General features: G+C 36.6%; 1 protein-coding gene across 1 annotated transcript in view; it reads right to left on the bottom strand.

Moving 5' to 3' along the window:
• The window catches only part of LOC130579240 (adenosine kinase-like), a 79275-nt gene extending 60834 nt beyond the window's left edge, over positions 1-18441 (bottom strand). Inside the window, exons 1-2 of the mRNA XM_057375882.1 lie at positions 18367-18441; positions 16619-16789 (exon numbers count right to left, since the gene is read on the bottom strand). Coding sequence (XP_057231865.1) covers positions 16619-16789; positions 18367-18441 — 246 coding nt within the window. The remainder of the gene's footprint in view (positions 1-16618; positions 16790-18366) is intronic.
• Between the last annotated feature and the right edge of the window lie 8486 nt (positions 18442-26927).

The raw sequence follows: 26927 nt of genomic DNA, 5'->3' as shown, positions 1-26927 counted from the left end.
ACATGCATAAGTTGTCACTATGTAAGTTACTGTTGCCCCGGGGGCTGCAATAATTTCCTTCCTTTAAAATCGTTAAATCTAGCCATAAATACTTGGTATCTCTCAATGTCCTATTATTTCAATAAGATGACAAGGCTCCTYGTACATAATATAGTGCAAACATACAAGCACATCAATTTATCAAAATAGGAACTTTTTGAAGAAGTAATTTATTGGCCTATAAGTAGCAAAGTATGAACAGGAATTGGCCTATAAGTGGCAAAGCATGAACASGATTCTGGCCTGAATAAAGCAAACCACTTCCAGGTTTGCACYCAGACAAGATGGAGCTATTGTGGGATTAAAATGCTAAGGCAATTTTTCTGTCACTGGGAAATACAGARCCATTTCAGGAAGAGAGCTCCACTGGACCTTCTCAAGTCTTCCCCTTATTCTTTATTTCCTCCTCTCCTCAAATAATTCACCAACAACTGAGACTTAGAATTAAAAAAGACCAAGCTGGACCCTGCCTCCTTCAGCAAATAGCGGCCATATGCAGAAAAAGACTTTGGTCCCCTTTTGTCCTCTGCATAAAGAATATTTGACGTAAGGAGGTCCTCCTTTTGTCCCAGCAGAGCAATATAACACCATGGCTTTCGTGCACAAACTTGTTTCGTGCACATAGTGACAATGAACTGATACTCRGAGAAAGGAAGTACAGTTGTCTCCAGTTTAGACCAAGACCGTAATTCTGCTAAGCAAGGGACTGGKCTACCCATGRCACAGAATGAGCAGGCACTGRTAGGTCAAGTGGATCCCTTGGGATYATTTCCTTGGCTTAGATGACGTGTAGGCTTGGAAGTCTTATGCTTCTGAAATAAAGGGAGTAGTGTTCTATGACAGTTGCGTTATATAATTGTAGCAAATGGATTAGGATGGCCCTGGAGACTGGAAGGCCTAGACAGTTATCCATGATGAGRAAAGTACAGCTGAATATGTCCTTTATAGAATACATATCAATGTACGCCCAGTGACTGGACAAACACCTACACCTTTCTAAAATAGAGAAAAACGAAAGAGAAAAGRTGCTAGTTTTATGTATGATGAGAAAGCATCCACTTTAATGTACCACTGATGTTTTGGTCATCCCTCCAATGCCAATATTAAGTTCTGCTTTTCACTTAAAGCAGATATTTGACCTCTGTTTGCTACGACCTACACTGTATCCAAACCTTWCATGCTTTGAATATATTTTCTGAGTGTACAAGAACTTTATTTATGAATCCTTTGACAACTAGGTCCTTTACCACAGATACTCCTTGGCTGTTTCCCAAAGGGTTCAACAAATGTCTTTAGTAATTATCATTTGAAATCTGACATTCGGGCTAGATTCAAAAATGGAAATTTACACAAACTATTCATGATTATTTTAGCTAATTACATCTAGAAGGWCTACAGCAGTGCAGGTAGCTCTAATATGGGATCACTAAAATGGTAGTTACCTGTTAGGCCTTGCCTCACAATTTTATAGACTGCCACATTGTAGGTCCAGGAAAGAAGTTCAAGAACTGATTTCTGGTTTCTTACTTTTAGATAGACTGTCTCTAATTAATTACATCCCTATTTGAAAAAAACCATGTGGCCACATCCTCTTTTCTCTAAAATATCCCCCATGTCTCTGCAGCTTTAGCTACACAGTACAGAGGGAACATGAGACAAAAGTTACAAGTCTAAAAAGGGACAATAGGGAACAAGATTTCCACCTACCTCCAGCAGTAAATTCCTAGATAACTCAGTCWGTAATGTGRAACTTCACATWAATATAACTCTGCAAATCACCTCCTCAAAGGCTTTATTCACCAGCAGTGCTCACACTTCATTGTGCTGTTCTGCTGATAGAGAAGGTACACAAGTGTAGGCCAACRGGCTGGTGCAGTGGCTGCTTGTCTTTTGTTCTGTTACATTTGGATAGCTGTTCTTGTGAGTCAACACCAATAAAAAACAATTTAAGCTTGGTACTACTTGAGAAGAATAGAGTTTCTACTTTGCTGTGTAATCCTTGGCCTATTGTTTGGAATCCATGGATGATGCTTTTAAAAAGCCATAATGATGATGAAGATGATAATAACAACAACAACAACARTAATACTACTAYGRATAATCAATAATAATAACAAGATGATAATACAGGACGAAAATTTACATCAAGTCAATATACAGTAAAATTCAGGGTATGAATTGATAACTTCAGTACTAAGACCTGCAAGAATGCTCTAAGAATTTTGAAATCCATAGCATGAATATAAACTCAGAAAACTCAGGGTTAGACTAATATTGAAAAGAATTCAACCACGTTAAGATAAAAGGTAAACAAGCAAGTTACTTATACATTAACTCCTACTTCTCTTGATATTATGAATGAAAACATATATGAAAAAGGTCCAGTGTTCTGAAAATATAATTCCAGCTAATTTACTTCTCCAAACACTAAAATATTTAGTGATASCAATAGTTATTCTGTAATTTTACAGATATATATCATATATATATATATATACATACACACACAGATATATTTACAGATATATCTGATGGATACCCCATCATTAGCATTCTCAACAGCTGGACTGAGACACCTTCCTGAAACACAGCTCCTTCATGGTGCTCTTGTGCTGACAGAGGACCAAGCTAACAAAGAGCCATCCACTTCCCACAAATCTTGCATCACACAATCCMTGCCATCACATTAAAAACTAATGTGGAAACACAGGGAAGCCCAATCTCCTTTCTCTCTGCTCCCCTGCATCAAGAGTTAGATATAATTCAGTTAATGTATTCTTAGCCCACAAGTTTTCACTGTGTTCTGCTAGAATTCAACAGTTGTTTTAAAACACAGGCACTACTATTAAAAGTTGCTGGAAGTATTCATGCAGAGAGCTGAAAAGATTGACAGTGAATTTTTTTACTTATATAGCAAAGACTAATTTGTATTTTACGCTGTTTCAGCAGTCTTTAACTGTTTTCTTCAAAATCACTGGCTCAGTGGCACCATATGGAGCATGTTGAACTTAAGGTACCAAGAATGTGTCCAAGATATATCTCACTCCAGTGTGTTAAAACATTCCACCCTGCAGCTGTCATTATAGGAATATAATTCATACCCTAAAGTTTAAAGAAAAACAGTGTAGCTTACTATACTTACAAAAATACAAGATTCTTTTGGTTCCAAGTAACAGTCAGTAAATGGAAAACAGTTAATCTTAAATMCTGCTGTCTTAAATATTTGAAATTTTAACTGATCATGAACTGYTTTAATTCTGCATGATATTTAAGACTGAAAGCAAACAAAAAAAAACATGGAAAAGAATTTCTWAAAAAAACATAGTGAAGGGACTTGTACATCTAGCCTTAGCACAGAGCATCATTACTTTTTTCCATTCACTGCATTTCTTTTAAAAATTGATATATGAGATTATGGAGCAAACACCTTAGCTACATTTTGTAATGGCACTGAACAAGTGTATCATCAGTGYTACCACATTTCACCTCTCTCTGGTAATTGCTTCTCCAGTCTTTTGTTAGTTATCTCTGTTTAAAATATGTTTCTCAGAACAAAACATACCTCTTACTCTGTTTTGCACAGTGTATAAAGCCACAAACATCAGCTACRAAGTTAATTGCTGTAATAAGGAGAGGAGATAGGCAAGCAAAAAGAACAAGAAAAAAAGAACACATGATGGYTTCTTAGAAAAGCTGTCCTGGGATGGACACAGAATTCAAATAGTCAATTCACAAGAYAGTAATGCAAGATGCTGCAGAAAAGGATCCAAAACCCCCCATTTTAACATGCCAATCCATCATCTAGACCTCTATGATATGTTTCCAATGAAAACTATTTTAGAGAATTAAAAAATGCTATTAATACAAATTTTCACGGGGCTTTCTCTGCAAAGTCTGGAAGTTGTATGAGGCTCAGGGGAACACATTTTAGAAATCCTCTAAGGTTATCTTCATGGGCAGGCAGAAATTGTGAGCCATGCTGGGGATCTCCCCTGTACATCACTGTCAATCTTCCATTCACAGTCATCCAAGRACCAAGGGTACTGATGCACACCTGAACACTGCACGCTTTATGTCTCTAGCCRGGATAATATGAAGGAGACATGTCATATTTGCAGAGAGCTTAGTGGGAGCAGGAACACATGGAAAGGGTTTTCCCAGGTTGGTTTATTACAGCAAGATGGGTGGTTGGGGTAGTTTGGAGCACAGAAGCTGGCGCTGGGAAGACAGCAGTAACTYRKWMYYMAGTAGTAAGTACTACCMAAGACCTTGTTATGCTCTCCTCATRGCTGAGACAGGCAACATAAGATCCACAGAAGTGTCTGAAAATGTGGAATTAAAATAGGAAAACACTGCAGAGTTGTACAAAATTTGCACCCCAGGCTGTGGCTGGGTATGAAGTGTTCGATTCCACAAAAATGAAATGCAAGAAATATACAAGAAAAGGAAAGCAGTTAAGGAAATGTTATGAAAAGGTAAGCATTGCAACTTACTCAGATGTTGATTTAAGTTAGTAACAGGGTTTGGACGCTTAGCACAGACAAAATAAGTTACATTTTAAATAGTTTTCAARATGAACTGGATATATTTCCAATCTCCTTTTCCGAATTTTATCTACATGAAGAATAATTTTTCTTACTCATAATCCTGAACAAAGATTTATTGCAGAAGGTCTTATTAACAGATACAAAAAAACCCCAGTAGCACTGAAAACATTTTTCAATTCTAGTAAAAAAAAAATTCATTTGAAACCTTGCTACATATTATATAAATTACCCAGTTCTCTCTATCCACCTAACACTGAAATCATTACAGTATTATTGAATGCATAAGATTTTAAAATAGAAAAATTAAGGAGTTTTCTTTGTGTTACATTACATGAGATACTGTTCTAAAAGCTGTTTCTTTGAACAACATCCACATGAATGTCTGTATAGCTTACTCCTGAATTAAGCACRTCCCTGGTCTAATAACATTGCTTATTAATCTATTTCCTACTCTTTTTTCACTATATCTATGTAAATGCCCTCCAAAGTAACTAACTTCTGTTAATTTATGCTGTARTATTTTCCACAGTGCATTTTTCAAATTCAACTAACAATAAAGAGAAACTGTTGTCTAAGAATAGCAGAGGTGAAGCATGGTTAGAAAGTAATAATTGACATTAAAGTTCCTAAAATAACCAAGTCCAATTGAAGAGGCAAAAAAATGAATGGGTATGGSTTGAATAAAATCTGTTACAATGAAGACCTTCCCCTAAGACACCTGATATCCTTACCTTAATGAAAAGATAACTCTGGGACAGGTTACACTGTCACTCCCTTGCAGACTTAAAATTTTTTCCAAGAACACTGCTGAAGATTATCTTAACACACTTAACACTTTCATCGTGGTTTTAGCTTGTTCTGCCTAAAACATATACATGTATCACTCACCCTGGGACACAGTGTTCTTGTTTGAAATATTAAAGGAACTCATATGCAAATACAGTTAATATGGACTCCTGAAACTTAGGGTTTCCATGGGTCTAAGTAACGGGTCCACCTCTCACCATTCCACAGTTCAGAATGCCCCTAAGTGTGTCCACCCAGCTCTCAGGTAAYGCTTGTTCAGAGAAGGGTTACAACTGGCCAGCATAAGGCTATGTACTTCTTCAGTTCTTTTCATGAGTTTAGATTCTAGAAGAAAGSAATTTGGTTCCAGATGATGAGTGTTCTTTTTTAAGCAGTGCGATTCAGTAGTTTGACTCATTATCGTAATTCACATATACCAAGATGCAGCTCCATCCAAATCTGGCATTTACTTTGATGTTCAAATCAAATGCATAGTGTTTGGCAACTATATATGCAGAATTTAAATTGACTGATCCATTTATTTGAAACTGGTACGTGTCCAAGACCACTCACAGATGTACTCTCCTGCTCTAGTAGAAATTCCAACGAGAGGAAAAAGACATGTTAATCATAGCTGCTCCAAAATAACACACAGCAAATATTGTGTGTTAAGACCATCTGACCGCCCAACCATGTTTCAAAGAAGGTTAAATAAAACCAGGTAAACTGATGGTAAAAGATACCTGCAATTCCATGAAATTTCATCTATTTTTCCAGTTGCAGGGAGGTCCTCCTTACAGAGCAATCAGGACTGCCCCAACAACACRTTTTATGGCTACAACATAATTTCTCATGAAAATTTCAGTTTTTAAAAAAAATCTTAGAAGAGTGTTGCATAACCTGGAGAGGTCAACAGTCTGACAGACAAAATAAACATGCCCTAGTCTCTCAGAGGAATCCCAGAGCAGAAACATGATTTATTAAAAGAGCTCCTAAAGAAAGCCTAATTCTGTGAGGTTCTTACCTGCCCTGGATAGAAAATACTGTCCGTAGCTTGGCCTCTCAGATTTTCAAAATCAGAATCCTTAAGAAGAACAGCCACAGAGGAACAAACATGCTGTTGATTGACACCTGAAGACTGGCTTAGACTCACAGGACAATAATACCAAGATCATTGATGAAGAATGAAGAATAAAATGAAGAAGTAGAATTTCTCCAGTTCTCAACAAAAATAGTGAGTTTCCCTTGACTTGAGATCCATCAATTTTCAGCATCAGAAAAATTTCAAGTAAAATTCCTAACTCCAGAAATACTTGAGACATCTTCAAACAGCCTATTCAGCTAGCAAGGCTATACCTTGATAACATCAGAACAACTTGATAAGTATCACAAAGAATAGGTTAGCTGGGGATCCTGAGGGTCTTCCATTGGAACTTGTACCCCTTTGACTTCAAGTGGGTTTCTCAAATGCTAAAGTTTTTTGCTAATCGAAAGCACAGCCCTGCTGTGGCCTAGCTCAAGAACTGGGACAGAAKTACAAGCTGAGGGCTGGTTCCTTTGTAAGGGGAGGGCAAGTCCTTCTCCTTAATTGTGGGTGGGAGAAAGAAACTTTCTACCTTTGAAATTACAGTGTCCAAATAAAAGAAACTGAAGATGATGGACACAACTGTTCGCAGAATTAAAAGTCCAGAGTACACAGCTAGAAACGTGACCAAGAAACAGAGAGGTTTATGCATTTCAAAATTTCTCCTGTCCCTGTCATTAATCTGCTACAATTGTATCCTTTAGATGGAAGCTCCTTCACCTGGAAACCACTCTAGCACAGAAAGCAAACTGACTGGTGATGCTGGTGTCCCTCACGTGGTTGCTTGTGTTGCTGGTTTTGACACAGAATATGAKGAGTTAAGGGAGGGTCTGAGGACTTAATGAGCAACATTTTGACATTACTTATTGCACATGGATTAGCAGAAGTTTTAGTAAAGCACAGGTTTAATGAATCATTTCTCTGGAGAACCATAAAAAAAAATCAAATGTAGTGACTAGGAGGGATAAGTTCTGTTAACTTAGAACAAAAATTTAAGAGAGCAAAGCAATTTCTCCACRTTGCTTCTCTGGGAGGTCAATACTTAAACAAATGGTATTGTAATTCAGAATATGACCATTAAACCTGGAAATACAGCTTAAGGAGACACTTTGATGTGGCTGCAAAATTATCACCCAAAGGATGTTATAAAAGGAGTGGCTTAAGTTTATAAATAAGGCAAGGTTTTAGAGATCAATTAATGCCTTTGGGAAAGCCATGGACGATTTTATCTCTCTTCAAGTATTTTACGTATGCTGCAATCATATKTTTTTCTATTTCTTTTTCAATAAGTATTTTTTGCTTTTAAGAAAACTCTGAAAAAAAAATTAAAATTAGCAAAATATTTTGCAACYCTTATTTACATTTATGCCCCATTTCATATGCTTCATAATATAGTGCATGAATAGCTTTCCATTCAATATCATCTTAGCTCCAAATTATAATTAAAAAATCAATATATTTTAATCAGCACTAGTTTAGCATAAGTCCATTCTAAATACCCTCAATGTGCATGTYACTGCATGAAGGAAAAATCTCTTTGAATTAATTTACTTACACATAGCGACTTTTCTATAGTCTTAAGGAAACATCAGTGGGTTAAATTTATTATAAAATGTACAGTAGAAATCCCGGTAACAGAAGATTATACCGCTAACAGGAAAGAAAAGAGGGTTCAAATGCYTATTTTTGCTCTGCTTTGTTGAACAAAACCAGAAAAATGAAACTAGTTAATTGATTTGTAATAAGATGTGAAACCCTCTTGAGGGAATAAAAATATTATATGAGCTATATAAACAGAGTGAAGGAAGGTGTTGACAGAGAAAGATAACATGAGAAAACGAACAAGGCTGAAACTGCAGTTTTGAAAAAATAGTGCTATGTAATAGTACAGAAAAATAGGTTAACATAATAATGGTATTGCCAATTCTATTCCAAAACCCCAAAACCATGTTTTCAAGATTTTAAACATCAGCATGTACTTAGACTACTGTCTCCTTCACTATCCTTCCCTCTTCTCCCCTTTCAAGAATTTTTTGTTCAGACTCAAATTTATAAGCACAAGGAGTATTAATACATACACTTTAGGCAAAAACGGTCTCTTTTATACAAAAGCCTCAGTCCAAGAACATTTACAGCTAATAWACAACTTATCTATGCATAATAACATTTAAGGCAGTCAATGACAGTGTTTCTTTGCTGTATTGCCTGGGAGACCCGTTAGCATTGGCTGYTTATCTTATCAAACGGAGAAGTTACCAGGCTTTCTCTTTCCAAGTCCTTTGTACCACCATGTATTACCCTCTCATCTAATCAGATCTAGTGACTGTGYTGCCTGAGAAAGTCAGACCAGCTCAGTGATTAACAGCAGTCTGACCCACAGAACTCACTCTTGCTMTGGATGAAAAATTGCTAAATCTGAGTAAAGCAAGCAGATGACATCATGTGATAAGRGCAGGTGAGAGAGGTCTGCATCAGCTCACACTGAGATGAGATTCATGGGGACAACATGGCACTGCAGCCTTACAATCCACTGTAAGGACTTTGTGTAACAGGAGGAGAATCCCCAGTGTATGCTGGCATAAGAGGCTTCAGAATAACCTAACAATACTCTGAATCAGAAACTGGCTACATCTGCCCCAAACAGGGCCTGAAATGTGGAGGCATTGAATTAACCTTAGCTGCACTGGAAAACAAACCTTGATAGTAACATATATTTTTCACCTACATTGTTATCTGCAAATATCTCTGTGAAACTGAAAAGTCCTGAATTCACACTGATTTAATGATGTTTTTGTGAACATTTCTGCCTTTATTCCTTTTGTTCATATCAACTGTGTAACTCAGTTTTATTCATACTCTTATTTTTGCAGTTCTTAAATTATATATTAGATACTATATGTTATACATTTTTCACCCCAGTGATCTGATTATTAAAAGGCCTATGTAGTTTACCTTTAAAAGGCTTTCAGACACATTAATATTACACTGAAAATTGAAAGCCACGTTCTGCAGGTCTTTTCATTCAGACAGATGAGTTTTGTCCAAAATGTATTCAGCAGCTGACAACATTTTAGGACACTTAACTGAAGAAAAGAGTTAGAATTCAATTTTGCTTGCTCCTGACTCTGCTCTCACTGTATGACCTTGGGCACATAACCTTTCAATTGTCCACCTGTAAAACAGTCAAGACTACACACCCACCTTATTGGTTTATTCTGAGCTTTAATGTTTATGAAGTGTTATGAGATGCTCTGGGAAGTGCTACAAAGTGAAAAGGGTTATCAATCATTGTCAGTAAAACACAAGCTGCTGAAATACCGTGGAATCTGCCTTCCTCTCTCCCAGGACACATTCTGTCTTATGCTGCACACTCTCCAGTATTCACAGTCTTAAAAGTATCTCAACACTGCACAGCATAAGGAAGGATAAATATCCCTAAGCATTCTGAGAGACTACCAGAAAATATTTTTAGTTTAAAAAAGTGAAGTCTGTTGGAAAGTATAAGCTTTGCTTCTAAATACCTGCTTGTTTTCCATAACAGGAAACAAGAAATACATTTTTTGAGATAGGGCTCCTAAATTGCTTAAATAGCTAGACATTAGCTGAAAGCAGCACTAAATATAAATTTAAATACTTGGCTCTCAATTTTCCTTTCATTCATAATGTACTAGGTAAACTATACTAAAATAATTACATGCTTATTACTCATGAATTTCARTGCAGCAGCTGAGACAATGTAGATAAATAAGATGATTAATTGAGACAGAATGAATCACAACAAAATATGTTGTTGTAAAAGGTATGGTTAACTCCACAGTGATTCATATCATTTCAGATAACAGGGCTTTTATCAAAAACGGCTGCAAGGTTGGGAAATGATTTAAAAGCATTTTATCTTAGAGAGCCACTGCAGTTCACATGGGAGGGAAAAAAAGGGGAAAAAAAAAGAGGAGAGGAGAGAAGAAGCAGCAGATTCAGTGTCTGCAGCTGAAATAGCCTTGGGCTGTTTCAGCATCCTTCCCACAGCACATCTTTAGAACACGCCACTGACATTATAAACCTCCCTTGTGCTAGAGACCCTCTCATTTTTCAGATGGCCACAATTCATTAGATATTCCACTATYGAGCAAGTTAATTCTGTGAATTAAGGAGCAATACTACAACACCATAGATGGCCTGTAATTGAAAACACAACACCTATAATAGGAAATAGGCATCGATATTCTACAAAGACATCAAAGAAAAACAGTATTTATTTTTTCTTCCATTCAGAATTACAATTTTTAATTCCCAGGCTCCCTCCAAAGATTCTGCAGAAATCTCAAAATGTAGGATTTAAAAAAAAATACTATCTGTTTACTGCAGTTTAGAAAAGTAAACACCAGCAGCAGCTGACCTTAAAAACCTCTACCAGTTAAAATAGAAGAGAAGATGAGATGTCTCCTTACAAATTTTTTTCCCATGTGTATTTAATAAACTGGGTCAGAATATCTGACTACGATTTTTAAGTGAACCACAGATTCCCTGCAGGGAGCTGTGCAAAGCTCAGTCTCTCACCCAGCCTAGGAACTGAAGATAATTACCCTCACCTGTGGGGCAACTTTCTGAGGACTTCTGAAAGCACAATGAAAAAAAATACCAGCACATGAACTGAAATGCAAAACACTGACACAACTTAATGTCATTTAAGATGATTAATGTTTCTGAAAATTTAATTCCAAGTGAAGARAGATGTAGAAGCTAAAGGTTGAACTCTTAATGATGATAGCTTGCAAACAACCACTGACTGAAAATAACCTCTCAATACAGATTTGGTCCAGTAAGATAAAAAAAAAACCAACCCATTTCTTAAGGGCCATTTACATAACACATGTAAGTCAGCAGTACACTAAAGCCTCTTCAAATACTGTTTCAAATACCATCTATTATTTGCCTTTCAATAATAATTTCAAACATTCAAAGATGTAAATACTTACTTGAAAATACTTCAAACAGAAATRTCAACTTAGTGATATTTATGGCATGACCAGCCATCCTTTTTGCTATGTTCCTTACTCCTTGGTCCCATCTGATACTGAAGAACAGACTGAAATGTTGGCTTCCCTTTCATTATTTATTGAAAGTCAAACTGTATTTCCCTTCTTCCACATACCAAATTACATCTGYCACCTGATTTTTTCCCGACTACTACTTCTTAATAGTCTTGTGGAACTCAGACATCTCACCAGTACGAAAGGACATACTGGCTGTGGAAAGCTATCTGCTGCACCTAGAAAGAGTCGGAATTGCACACTGTAAATTTAAACCAACTGAATTATGCTATTATGAATGCACACTAATTTGAAAAGAATCACCATGAGTCTCATTTATCTTACAAAAGTGATTATGTCTCATTCAAGATTCCTGTGGACTGTGGGCAGATTCCTAAGCCTGTATGTATCAATCTGATCCCACGTGATAATGCAGCAGAGGAAATTTGCAGGTGGAACTGAAGATTGTTCTCAGTGTCGTATCTTAACGTATTACATAAAACTATGTGGAGTGAAATTTTACAGCCAGGGAATAGACAAAYTTGTTTGGAAACTGTCATTTAGGTGTAAATCCTAGTTTGTTGAACACAATTTATGCCAGAAAACTAAGAAGTATTTCCATTCGCTCCCGCAGTTAAAATAAGCACAAAACTCCAGACTGCCTGCAAGCTCAAAATCCAGAGCATGTTAATCTCACCAAAATCCAACCAAACCCTCAGTTTKATATTTACTGCTTGTCCTTGCCATTAAAGAGAATTTTCCATGTCATTGACTTTGTAAGAGCTTACAAAGGGCATTAAAAGTTGCTGTCCAAACCACCTACATTTGTAGGGATCTTTCTGTTAGTATTTGATGGCTCACTTGAAAATACTTCAAATAAAGGAGGCACAACGTACCATTCCTGTAGAATGGTGAAGAGGAAATGATGACAAGACCCATTTGATATCTTATTCCATTCAAACGCACTCATCTCTTTAACACTCACTATTCCTATCTCCAGAACCACCACTAAACCTATTCTCAATTCTTCTTAAAATGTACACATCTTGCACACAACCTGCTTTCTTTTCAGCRCATTTGCTGTCACACACACCAGCAGCAATTTCCCAAAGAGCTCGCAGATGCTCTGTCTTTGCAGAACTTCAGCTTATAATCCTGTAATTAATTTGTTCAGAGACTGGATGTTTAGAAGCAACGGCTCTTTACATTAGAGAGGAAGAGGATCAATTTTCCAAGAATAATTGTTATCTTATTTTTCTTTATTATTTTGTTCTTCTAAAAAATTCACAATTTCTCTTCTACACGACCTCCTCAGCTTCTACTGATCGCTGTACATGGGGTACCTCAAGTTATATCACTGGCTTATGTTTTTTGCTGTAAAGCACTAGATGAGCTCAGTGTATCTGTAACACCAGTTTTTAAATTCTAAATTTTTTGAGTGGTGTCCTGTCTACACATAGCAAAAGAATCCAGACGATTTTTAACACATCAATATCAATAAATATTCCTTTAAGTCATGAACTGGTGCCATATGCAAAAATCAATCATATGAAAGCCTTGCAGTGTCCCTTAAATTCTGAAGAAACTGCTATCCAGCTGCATATGCAAAAATACACCGACCATTCCCCTAAAGGTAGTTCCCTCCCTGAGGAGATGCCATTATAACTCATATCTTTTCAGGAGATTGGAAATTCAATGCCCATTATTGACTTTGCTAGGTCAWGCATTTCTGGCACATCAAGATTTAGCCATAACTGGGAAAACGGAAAGAGATACATACAAGTTTAGTCTCCTTTACTTACCTAACAATTGCTGTGTAGGAAACTTCCTACAACTCTGTGAAARGATGCCACTTCCAAGGCTTTCACTCTTTTGACCATTCTGTTACYGAAATTACTTTGAGTTGTAAAATATGTATTCTAAGGTGAGCTTTTACAGCTGAATTAAGCAGCAACTTGTGACAAAGCAGTTATCATCAGGAGATAATTGACCTTATTTGAGAGTTAAGCATCCTGAGGCAAAGTAGAGTGTGCTTAATCCTGGCAGGTTAATTATCCAGTGATTATGGTAGCTTGGAAGGTATTACTGCTAAGAACCATTTGCAAAATGACACTATTAAAAAAACCTTAATTTAATAAAAATTAAAAGCAATGACAATAATCAAGTTCTCCAGTCATGTATTGCTAGATAATGACTGCAGAATGGTCCTACTTGGTTAGCTGCAATGACCAGACAATTATTCCTTTTCTGAATGTTCTGCACTAAATTTATTATATGAAGTACCGTTAMTAAATATAAAAGATTTAAGACAAGATGTTTAGGTAGGTTTAAATGAGATTTAAATAAATTATCAAAACACCAGTGGTCACAGAGTTAATGCTGAAATTGATACATGTTACTGCAGCATTCAGTGTCTAAACTGCAGTTAGGGGTATGCTGGCATTTACATTCTAAACTAGAACATTTATTCTGAGAGGTTTATAACTTGCCCATTTTAATTACCATCTGGCTGAAACTTGAAATAACCAATCTCCATTCAGATGTAAATTTTTAAGTAGAAGATGTAATTTAAAATCACTTTGCCAATTGTTTTTAGTTTAGGAATGGCAGCAATTTGGAATTTTGCTGCACTTGGATGTTTTTGTATTACTCAAAAAATAAACAGCTCAGTGCTTAACAATAGAATTTTATTGGACTATAATGTGAAGATAAATATAGGGAAGAATAAAAATTGTGTCTAAGAGTATTGTTCAACTAATGAAGTAACAACCATGCCACTTACTATGCCTYGCTTGTTTGTTAACTTATGCACTTACACTTATGGAAAATACAGCAAAAAGCAATAGGAAATCACATTAAATGGRCAAAGATTTGGTGTTGGCTAGCTGAAGTAGTTCATGGCCYATCAAAASATACACAAACACACAMAAAAAAAATGCCTGAATGTGCTGGTAGCTGAAATTAGAGGAAAGAAAAAGCACCAAAAACAAGGGAGGAAGTTACTAGAAGGCAGAAGATGTCAGACTGGGCTTTGAGTTTTGCAACTACTCTTTATCAGAAACCATATACAGAGAGGAGAAATACTGACAACGAGATGACACAGAAGCTGCTCAAAACTAGAGTAAAGCATGCCAAGAGCATGGTCACACAGAAAGACAAGAGAATAATCCACTGCAAGTAGCATTTCAACAACTCCAAACAGCAATAGCCAGCTTATATAGCAGGAAGCTGAGACTAAAAAATGACCAGGGTTTCATGATTTTTATAAGTAACAAAGAGGCTGGTATTCTGAAGTATGCATATTTATTATACTACCAAGTTTAAGGATGATCACTTAAGTTTAATTAGTATCTTTTACCCTGAAAGACACCAAAATGCTTCAGAAATTATATACAAAAAATGCAGGGAGTCTTTTAACTTTAACGAACACATCAGCACTACACAGTATTTTATGACAGCAGGTGAATAATAMCATAACAAATTGAAATGACAGAGACAAAATTAACATAGTCTGAATAAAATTTCTGAAATGGGAGTGTCACCTGTATAGTGGGTTATAGTTTATAAAACACATAAATATACAAAAAGTATCAACCTGTGAAAAATAGCACCTAATGAACCACTGTGATATGAATTATTCTAATAGGTCAGTGGAGGAATATTTATACAAAACACCCACAAGTTTTAATCCCAGAAGTTTCTATGAAACCCTTCTRCTCCAAAATTGACTAGACTTGGTATTATTTAATTTGTGAAATCTGATACAATTTTTTGTGTTGAGATTATACTGCTATTAAATAAAAATGTTCAAGACCATCTTTGTGAGGACTGCATTAATAAAAAGACATAAAAAAATAACAGTTGGACTAGCAAGAACATGTCTGGAAAGTGCCTGTATAGTTAACTTTAGTTAAAATGGTTTTCCTTAGCCCACTGCATTGAAAAACATTGCAATTTTCTTTGTTTTAAAAGTAAGTACTTTTATATCTTTTTAAGTCTTATCTCTATAACAATGCTAAACCCTATGTGGACATGTGGACAATAGTTTAAAAACTGACTCATGTTCATGTAAATCCCTGTCTCATAATCAGGAATAACCACTGACAGGACTAAGTTGCATTTCCATAATTTTCCTGTACTCATGCAGTTATCTTGAGAAACYCACATTTTATCTAAGTGTGTCACATATTTCAAGGTTTTTTTCAACCTTTTCCTGCTGAGAAAACTAATACATATTTAAGATGACTTTCTAAAGTGAAAAAAAAATCAAAAAGTGATGAGTGAAATCTGAATTAATTTGGCCTATTAAATGGACTTACAGACCGAATTTAATGCAATCTGTTTGCCAACTTAAGAGAGCAAAGAAAAGCTTTCTTTTGATGGACTACCAGTCCATCCACCATAAAATCAATGAGAACCTTTTAAAGCAACTGTTTCTTCGTTTTCTCCTCCCACTTCTCCCCAAAGAGTCATCTTCATCACAGAAGATGCTATTAATAGCAGCACTATGGGTATGGAATCAAGTTACAGAAGCTCATTGTGTTTTCTTCCCTCCAAACATTTTCTTCCAGCAGAGTTAAACTCATAGTGAGTACATTATGCACATGGACAGTTACTACAAAGCACCAAGGTGTTGGGAATTTCCTACCAGAAATAGCAAGTTGTAAACCTTGTATTGGGTATTTCCTACTAGAATGAGCAAGTTGTAAACCTCTAACAGATCAAGTGACATCTTTGACATCTACTAAAATATCCCAGTCCAGTGGCCACAGATTTAACTTTCTAGTGACACCTCATATGGTCAGATTCCCACTACAAAAAAAGGTGCACCAGAAATCACAGAATCATCAAGGCTGGAAAAGAACTTCAAGATCATCAAGTCTAACCTTTGACCAATCATCACCCCATCAACTAGACCCATAGCACTAAGTGCCATGTCCAGATTTTCCTTGGAACACCTCCAGGGATGCTGACTACACCACCTCCCTGGGCAGTTTGTTCCAATATCTGACAACTCTTAGAGTGAGGAAATTCTTCCTAATGTCCAACCTGAACTGTCCCTGGCCCAGCCTGAGGCTCTGACACTCAAGTGCAAGAGATAAAAATACTTGCATGACTTTCTTAGGACTCACCGTTTCGTTTCCGAAAAGAACATCCACGTAAGGCATGACTTTCATCATAGGCTCYTTGTAGAATTGGCTTATAAATGGTGCAGAAAGATTCAAGCTGAAGATCTTGTTGCTGGCAGAAGCCTGAGCAGCCACTTTTAATACTGCTTCTGGTGACACTGTCAGGAAGAATCCCTGCAAGCATCAAAACAAATCAATGTATGTTACTAATTTTAGATGAGGTACCACATGAAGCATGCTGTTTCTATAAAGTCTCTCCCAACCCACATTTATCATACACGTGCACAGATAAAAACTTCTGGGAAATACTACCTTTCCATGAAGGTATTAAAGAGGTGATGAAGAATCTGCATAGGCTTAGAATCACATCCTTTCAAAATGAAATGTAATTCCGTACCTCTGCMTTCCATGGAGTACTCTTTCCCATGGCAGCTAAGACTAATGTTCATATTTTGAAATGTGATGTGTTATAATTCTAAATGCCCCTTTATAGTACCAAAGTCAATCAGACTGTGCTGCTTTATTCCAAAGTCCAGTATGATGGCCCTACACACAGCTAGGAGACAAATGAAATCCCTTAAACATTATTACCTCATTTACAAGAAAGGACTTGAATAWGCTGATGTTGTGGCAGTTGTTACTGTTTTGCAGAAAAAAACCTAGGGGTTTTCAAGTTCCCACATAGATATTTTATGTGCCCCCTTCTCCCAAAAGTACTTTATTCTGTACTTACTCTACTCAAGTAGGTATCAACTTCCACAGATCACTACTTGTCTACTAAATTGTRAATGCTGATTTCAACCCTTGAAGAACAAGGCTGCCATTTTGAATTTAGCACTGCAGATGGTTACCTCAACCACATGCATTCCAGGAGCCTTTAAAGATCCCTACAGTTTCATTAAGCTACTAATTTAACCAAGGCTTAAACTTTGCACTAATTATACAAATTTTGCATGTTTTGTTTTTATGATTCTGAAAGATTTTACTAGCTGTTCCCTAAATTCAGTGAATAATRGCAATTTTCAAGCACGAGCAGCACATGTGAAATTTAAGGCCAGAGATTATGTCCAAGGCACAGTAATAAACAACCCTGAGGAGAGTCTGACAAATAAAACACCATCTCAGTCCTATTTATAACTTCACCAYCATGACACTTCAAAAGGTGGAACAGTGAAACAGCGTCATTTTCCAGCTTTTATCTATGTGATTATGTCTTTAAATCACAGAAAATCTGTATTTTAATCCTGCATACTTCAGTTATCAGATCATTTCAGGCATTCTTCTCACTGGAAAAAATAATGTAAGTCTACAGATTAATTACTTTGAGAGTGTATATATTTATTTCTCCTTACTGCACACTCTACAGTCTAACAAATACACGATTGATTTCAAAATCTGGGCATGATTTGCTACTTGACAATCAAAGTCCAAAGGGCACAAGAATCTTACGCCTGTTGTGGAGATAGTCAGTACCCTGAATGACTGGAAGCCTGTAAACATCCAAACTTCTTTGCTATTTTTACATTCTGAAGAATTAAAATGAACAGTTTATGTAACTTCTCATCTCCATAGCAATCTCTACCATCTTTTAGTTTTTCAGTTAATGAACAGAGATGGATTTTTAAACAACTGTTCCAAACACAAAATAAAAAACTTTCAAGAGTAACGTGTTGCCAGCACTGGATAAATGACAGATYGCTCTACAGTGGTCTACGTAAATAGTAACCTGGTCAAATAATTAGGCTTCTTACCAATTGCAGGCTGAAAACTTCATCTGAACCAAAATACATCTGATTGTAATTTAAGGTGCAGAACACCAGCCCCATGAGATCTAACTCAGGCCCGCATCCAACTCCCTTTTCCTTGGAAAGGCAACATAAAAGTGCTGAGATACAGATAGGAGAGCTTGCTTTTCAGATCCTGCAAAGTAAAGGCCAGGAAATCTCAAAGGCTATAGCTCTGTCTTCTGGGTGTCTTAAAAATTGCTTCTGCCATTTAATTGCATTCTTCCATGACCTTGTTTATATTTTTATTTAAATAACTGCTTGACATTAAAATATCTAGAAATTACGAGTTCTGTGTATAGCAACTCTTTACCAAGTTTAACATTTCTTTGCAAAACAAAGTTGTAGCAGTACAATCCACACAATACAATTAACAAAGGAGGGAGAAACAGTATAAAATTTGACCTGAACAGATATGAATTTAAAGAAACTTAATTCAACCCCTCTCTTCAAGTATTCAAATTGACTTCTCTACTTTTAGTGGAATTCCATGCATCTATGACCAGAGTAGTTACAGCAACCCAGCTTCCTAAGTTTAAATTACAACTAGACAAGCCACAGATCACCCTACTCCAGCATTCTACAATYGTGTACAGGAATGAATTCCCTGAAAACAAACAGGTTTTCTAATATTATGAGGTTTTCTCTATCTCACTGTGATTCAGAGCAAAGGTGCTCTGTGAGTTCCTTAGAGACTCAGCCTGCAGGCTCTTGCAGCTGCCACTGCTTTTGGTCCAGACAGATGTAYACAAAGGAATACCTACGCCAGCTACTGCTACCTGCTCTAGCAATTAACTGTCGGACAGCATTAGCTTTGAGTGGGAGAATAACTGTATCCTGTATCACTCGTATAAAAAATCTTGCATTTTACTAGTAGGAAGTTCTATTCCCACTAACACGAAGGTTAAGAGGCTCCTCAGAAGGTGTTCTATGCCCACCTACACACCTTAGACTACTYCAGAGAATTCTGACATCCTATATACCCTCAAAACCCAAAGGTACTTAAAAAAACCACGAGGAAAATACCTGTAATCAAAGGATGAGACAGTTAACAAACAGAAATTCCAACAGCCTGAAAAATGTAGAGTGCATAGAAAAATGAAATTCTTGCGTATGTATATATCTCTGTGAAGATGGTGGATGCTGGTKGACAGCATCAATATTGAGCCAGCACTGTGCCCAGGTGGTCAAGAAGGCAAATGACATCTCCTGTGTCAGGAACAGTGTGGCCAGCAGGACCAGGACAGTGACTGTCCCTCTGTACTTGGCACTGGTGAGGCCACATGTCAAGTACAGCCTTCACTCCTGGGCCCCACACTTCAGAAAGGGCAYWGAGGTGCTGGAGTGTGTCTAGAGARAGGYAATAAGGCTYGTGAAAGGTCTAGAAAACTTGTCTTACAGGAATGGCTGATGCAGCTAGGTTTATTCAGTCTCAAGAGGAGGCACAGTGGGCACCTCACTGCCCTCTACAACCCCCTGAAAGGAGATTGCAGTGAGRTGGGGACTGGTCTCTTCTATTGTGCCTACACAGAGGACAAGAGGAAATGGCCTAAAGATGAGACAGGGCAGGCAAAGACTGGACATTAGAATTTTTTTTTCAATGTCAGAATGGTCAGRCATTGGAATAGATTGCCCCAGGATGTGGGGGAGTCACCATCTCTGGAGCTGCTTAAGAGGCATCAGGATCTGGTGCTGAGTGATGTGATTTAGGGGTAACAGGGGTCGTGATGGGTGGATGTCTGGACTTGATGATCTTAAAGGTGCCTTCAATCCTAATGGCTCTGTAATAGAAGGGCATGTGACAATTGGGCAGTGCATCACAGAAAGTGAAAGGCAGCAATACTGTACGCTAAGAAAACCTATGAAACATTAAAGCCTATCAGATATATTAGCAGAACACAGCATTCCTTTGGCGTGTGCTGATAGAGACTGACTATACCAGATGCTACTGCTTCATGATATGCCACTATTTTCTGCTGCTCAAAATGTAATGAGTGTCTTTTCTATGCCAGGAGGAAGGTACCATTGTACAAGACAGAGGGAAAGGCTGAACCAAAATACACACCAGGAAAATAGAATGGGAGGCTGAATAATGTATATATGTGTTGGTATGCACACGTGCACAAAGTGATACCATTCTTATGCACTGTCCTTTTACTTAAATACAGTCCTTTGGTGGGAGAAAAACACCATTTTGCTTGTGGGAGAGAAAGAAACAAAAAGGAAGAAACAAGAAAAAATCATGTATTGCAGACACATGGCTATGGAAGTCACAGTTGCTTGTAACTTAAGAGCTTTTAAAATCAGTAAGATGCACACAACAGCAGTGGACAAAGTCAACAGAGAATATTCTATTAATTTCACTTTTACAATATTCTGGAATTCTTTGTTGTGTCTTATAAGATTTGCAAGGGTACTGTGAATGCTGTGTAGTCTTTTACATTACTTTTTTTTTGTAGACACTGGCATTATTGGAAGGATTTGGTGAGTTTACACACCAGTAATTTGTCTTGTAAGCCACCTCTCTCATTTTTATTATACACAGACACACAAGGTTTTTTCTGACCTACACTAAGCTCTTACAGCACTAGCTATAGCAGATGTGAGGGCAGCAAATTAAGGGTGTCAAAAGTGTCAGCAGCAGAGAAACAGAAAGTGTTGAAGAGGTGACCTCATGAAACCAGCACAACTCTGGCTTTAGTGAATGCAATTCTGTATAAGGTGTTCTGTCCAAGCTGAGAAGCCTTGCCTTATATTGAATTTGTGCTCACAAATTCGTCTAGATTATGTGCATGGAATGTTTGCACAACAAGAATCACGATTTTTTTCCCCCAAGTTACTATTTCTAAACAAGTGCAGGGCAAGATGATAACAACAGCCTTGCAATTTGKGATTTATTATTGTTTAATAGTACAGAAGCAATACTGCCTCAAGAACATACAGARATAATAAAAATTAGGATTGCTTTCAAATCTGCTACCTGCTAAATTGCATTTGCCCCCTCTAGCTCTTCCACTTTCCTTGCCACTCCCATCTGCAGAAATGAAAATAACTTTATCATGTGAATGACAGGATTTTGAACCACGATTTTGGAATGCCACTTGGTAACAATGTAAAATCAATAAATTGTAAGTGGGAATCAAAATATTTAACTTTCAGGAAAACAGATACAACAGTCTGCTGCCATTTAAGACAAATTATATTCTGCCAACAGGAAAGGAACACATCATTTAATCCAGAATTATTTTATAGCAAGAATTTACATAAAAATGCAATTATGATGACATCACAGTCTCATCCATCCAAAGGGTGGAATTCTTCAGGCACACAGAAAGCTTGACAGTTACGTAGTGACAGTCCTGATAAATACTGTGATTCAGTAAAGCCCTACAGAAATCATCTAACTTTGAGTGTGCTGGCAGTTCCAGYGAGACAGTGAGAGTGCTGAGGTGCCAAAGAGACTTTGCTCCATTACATGACAGACACAACCAAGTCAGAGCTTTTGGACCTGGTTAAGTTAATGTTCTGTACACAAAGAGACTTGAAGCCACACACTTGGGCAGAAGAGGAATCCCTCAGCTCTGCTCTGCCATCAGTCTCATCTGCTGCAGTCTAGCAAAAATTCCAGGGYTTGGAAAGAGTGAGGCTGCAACACATGGCAGTTCTTGAGATGGAGAATGAAGCCCAAGGTAACTGCTCCAGATGGAAGAACTTACACAAGGTTTCCAGGTGCTCTTACAACCAGGAGAGTCTCAAAGACTTTTGTGTTCCAGCCTCCGAACTGCCTGAGCACAGATGGGGTGCAGCCCATGTCCCACCCACTGTGAGACATGGCAATGAAATCATCTTCCCTCAGAACAGGAACCAGAAGGAATCTTCTTGGAATGATAGAGCAAAAGCTCTTCATCTGTTAYAGTACTTGTGTGAGTTTAAAAGAGCAGGGAACAATTTAAAAACTACCTTTAGCACTGAAACATCTGAGCACATTACTTGGAATGTGCAAGACTGTCAAGTTAGCAGATTTATTGACTCCTTACCTCTCGAATCTCTGAGTTTTGAGCATTTATACTTGTAACCTGTTCCTGCTTGAAATTATTGTTAAATAATTTTCTTTACTGAGCTACAACAGTAAAGTCATGATGATACAGATATCAAAATACAGTATTTACAGGGGAAAAAAYCCTCCAGAAACAATTAAAAAACTCCCATAAATTAAATAATCAACATGACCTTTACTAATAAARGTGCTTGTGCTTTAAAGTAGCATTTTACTTTCTCTAGAAAGGACAAAAGCTCTTTATAACTATCCASTAGGGAAATGTTCAGTCTGTAAATTAGTGAAATACAGGAACATTATTTTAATCTATGTACCTGTTCTTCCTGTAATAGGTAATGTAGGAATTCAGAAAGGATGTAAACAATATCAATTACATTTTTGAAGYATATTTTATCTCGTAGCGATCAGCAGGCAGTTACTTAATGAAACAAAACCCATTGCTTTTTGTCCAGTTCCTACTGGAGACAGTTGTTTTAAATCAGGGAGCAAGGACAGCAAGAATGCAACAATTTYTCTGAGTAATTGTTTTGGCTTGTTCCTGTATGCATTGTTTATTTTTATGAAAGTATTGCTTTATAACTGGAAAATGACTAAGCCATAAACTATTGTTTTATCATTCTGAGTGGCCAGTGTTTCTGTTTTCGATAAAAGCCAAGTTTCAAACAGTTTTCAGGAACATAGGAAAAAACCTAACTGTCAGTAAATGTGCTTATATTGACCATGACATTTTCCTCTATGATGGTGCCAACATGTCAGAAGGAGAGGATTGCTTTCAGACGTGAACAGCTTCTTTGTTGCTGAAGTGAACTCTCATTGCTGCCATATTTGTATCTATGAGTAGAAAAACCTTCACTATCTGGCTTTGCATGTTAACAAAAATAATTATTTTATGCATATATTATCAAACTAGTTTTAATTTTAATCAGCTTGGAAATACTTTTCAATTCTGATTACTATTGATTAAATTTGGTACTCTCCAAGAGTTGTTCCAAACCMTATTTCAGACAAAATAACTGTGTGACTTTACTTATGAGGTGTGTACTCACAGAGTGTGTAGATGAGAACTTTAACAACGAGGTGTAACACATATTAGAGAGCAGTAATATACCTGCTTTTGGTGCAGAAAAATGTCATCCCAAATAAAGAAATTCTGYTTCCCTGACAAGTACAAAGTTAGTTAAGATCTTAATTCATCTTGCCAAAATGAGCTTAAGAATTTGGTTTGACATTGCTCCCTGTAATCTGCCCCTCTGTGAAAAAGCACTTCTCAAATACGCTCTCTAAAATTCTAAAAAAATATGTATATAGTTTTACATGAGTTTATTAAACTCAGAGAGTAAGATGTATACATTCAATTATACCGAATTTATAACAAAATTTTGGAGGAAGTACTAAACATCATCTGGGAGAAAGGAGCCCAGAGATTTTATTACTTTGATTAATAATTCAACCTCTTTTGCCTCTGTTTACCCACTTGCAAAATAGTTATAATGATAAATATACCTCCATTGCAAGAACCAGTGGGAGGTTTAATTACTTAACATTACTGAAATGACTGAATTTTTGTGYTGAAAGGTATTATAGAGTATAGGGTATTACCATCAATAAAATATAAGCTGCAAATCAAGCAAGCTATGATAAAGAACAAGCCACTTCATTTCTCCTACTATCCCAGAACCACTTTGCMACACTTTTTCTTCATTGAAAACCAATTTAATCCTTACTGAGAAAGCCATGCATCTTAAAAATTGTTAAATTGCTGATTAAAGTGAAATACTATTTCTTTCACCTTTCACCCTTCTAAATTAACTCTTCATTAGGTTTGTCACTCATCTATTAATATGAGGATAATGTTTGTAGATCAAAAAGTAGACTCAGACATCCTTTTTATTGTTTAATTAAATAATTCCAGAATTCTAAAAATTGGCAACAATATTACTGATGATGTCTGGAACAATKATATTCATTCTTAATTGCCAAAATTTTGAGCACAATCTCAGGGTCCTTGTCCTGGCAAATACTCACTTCAGGAAGCACAGAATAAGGTATGGTTAATTTAGGCCCTTGATGATTGTGCAACATTTGCTTTTTTGTATATGGCTAGTTCCATTAATATAATGTGGCATCTCATAAATTATGTAAACATCAGCCATATGTTGAATTCATTCAAGTTTGGTGTGTACATAATATTTACAGTTATTAGTAAATTGAGAGAATCTATGTAACTACAAATGCATAGAGAATTTCTAATTCTCTAGACAGTTAATCCTCAGTTTGAAAGCTCTCTAAGCAAATACTTTAAACAAGCATATTTCTTGCTTGTTAAAATAGCCTTGAACAGGAAGAGAATAAATAGGAGTATTTCCTTAATTGAATGTGCTTGTATCAGCCCAGTGGYTTGTTTTATGAATACAGGTTAAACACTCAGAGAGAGAAACACTCAGAGAGAGACTGACCATTGTTATATTAGCAGATAATCACCACTGACTGACTGGGTGTCAAAAAGAAAAAAAAAAAGTCTCACCAAGCTCTTACTCTGTACTAGTACACACTGATATACCTGTGCCCTCAGTGTCAGGATCCCCAGGTGATGCAGAGGAATGCAACAGTTACATAATATAAACAAACACAAGAATGAGTCCAGTGCCTTGGAAAATAAACCAGTCTTGCAGATTTCCCTGTCAACAATGTGGYTATGCTATGAGACGTTTCATTTTTAAAAATTCAAGTTAGAAAGCAGATACAAGGTATAATGAAATATAGGTATGTTTCTCCCTAAGCACTCTAATCCTGGAAACCTTTCTTCCCTCCCCCAAACTACCTCTGAGATCTTGTAATTTATAAGAACATAGCAGCATGGGGATTAAATATTAATCAAAGTCATTACCATCATCGTTAGAACATATTTCAAGAGCCCCAAAGAAAGAGCATATTATTTCACTAATAAAGATCATATCATCAGAAATATGTAGCATGGTAGGTATGAAGAGAAAAGAGAAATGATCAAGTGGTAACTCGAAAGATTTCTGAAGTTTATAGTGCTGTTCAAATGCTAACTCATCCTTTAACTGAGTCTGTTTAAACAAGGCARGCTCGCCATGTGCAAAACTGAGCTCTATACAGAACCATAAAAGCACACAGCATATTTCAAAAATGTAATTTTGCCCCCCCCAAAAAAAATATTAAGAAGAGGACTCCATCAATCTATCAATAAAATCCTGCAGCAGCTCCAAAGCTGYAGCGGAGATCTGAGATGTGAATTCATATAGTGCATGATAGGGCTTTCCAAAGCACAGCCAGGGCATCTGAAATCAACAATTTCCACAGGATGACTTGTTCTTTGCATGAAACAGATGACCAGCTTYATGAAATAGCAGGACTTAGATTATTTGCAAATTAAGGTGTAAATGATGAATAAAACAAATACCTCTCCCACTCCCCAAGGTACTTCCTGGCTGATTTTAAACAGCCTAGATATCCTTATGTTTACTTTCATTTTAAGCACCACTGCTGCGTAAAATTAAGTGCATAGTGCAATTAAAAACTCAGAAGAACTAAAAACATAATTGCCATAATAATAAAGGAAGTATTTCTTTCAAAAGCTTACAAAGTTACAAGTGAGTGTGTTAAATATCGCTCTTCTCACAAGTCTATCCCCAGAACCACAATTGCAACAGAATGTCTTTCACAGCAAATACAACATTTACTATGAACATGCAATTAGGTCCTAATCGCTTGGATTAATTACYGCATCAGGGTTTACAATAAAACATTTATTGCTCACACTTCCACACATTAAAATTAATTATTTAAAAGAACATTAATGTTATTGCTTGGCCTTTTAATTTTCATTATAGAACGACTCTTACATGGCTTTGTTTCTGAACACAAATAAATGAGGGTCAAGATCTATGCTAATCCTAATAATTATTAATAYAGTTGAAATGTGGACAGTTGCTAAGCTCTAAACAGAGATATCTTCATTTAAATTAATTGGGGTAATAATAATTTCCCRTAGAATACTTTGAACACAACGTAAGTGTTTTGCATTAATTATTACAGTCTGAGTAAGTACTTCCTTCAAATTCCAAGGGCGAGTGGGAAWTACTCCTAACTATTAACTTTTTAGAACCAAATAATACTTACACCAAGCTCCTGTTTCTAGTGAACTTATAAGCTCATACCTCAACTTTTAATAACAGGACCACTACTGTAAGCAGGGAGAGTAGTATTAATCTGTTAATTACTCATCTTACAACCTCAAGAAAACTTCCCTGTTAAGACATTATTTTCTGTAAAGACATTATTTTCTGTAATGTCACATTATTGGGGGAGTAAGAGGTTTCAGTAGGGGCTTCACTTTGCACTGCTAGTCAAGATGCTTGAACACTCTAAATAAGTTTTAATTTTCTCCTGAATATTTTCCATGCTTCTTGTTGAAGTCAGAAGTCACTGAACTGACTCCACTCCT

Source organism: Malurus melanocephalus, unplaced genomic scaffold (genome assembly GCF_030028575.1).
Source record: "Malurus melanocephalus ecotype Western Australia unplaced genomic scaffold, MMel_1.1 scaffold_261, whole genome shotgun sequence".
In the NCBI taxonomy this organism is placed as follows: domain Eukaryota; kingdom Metazoa; phylum Chordata; class Aves; order Passeriformes; family Maluridae; genus Malurus; species Malurus melanocephalus.
Note: the sequence above shows the minus strand (reverse complement) of the source record. Positions and strands in the feature narration are given on the sequence as shown.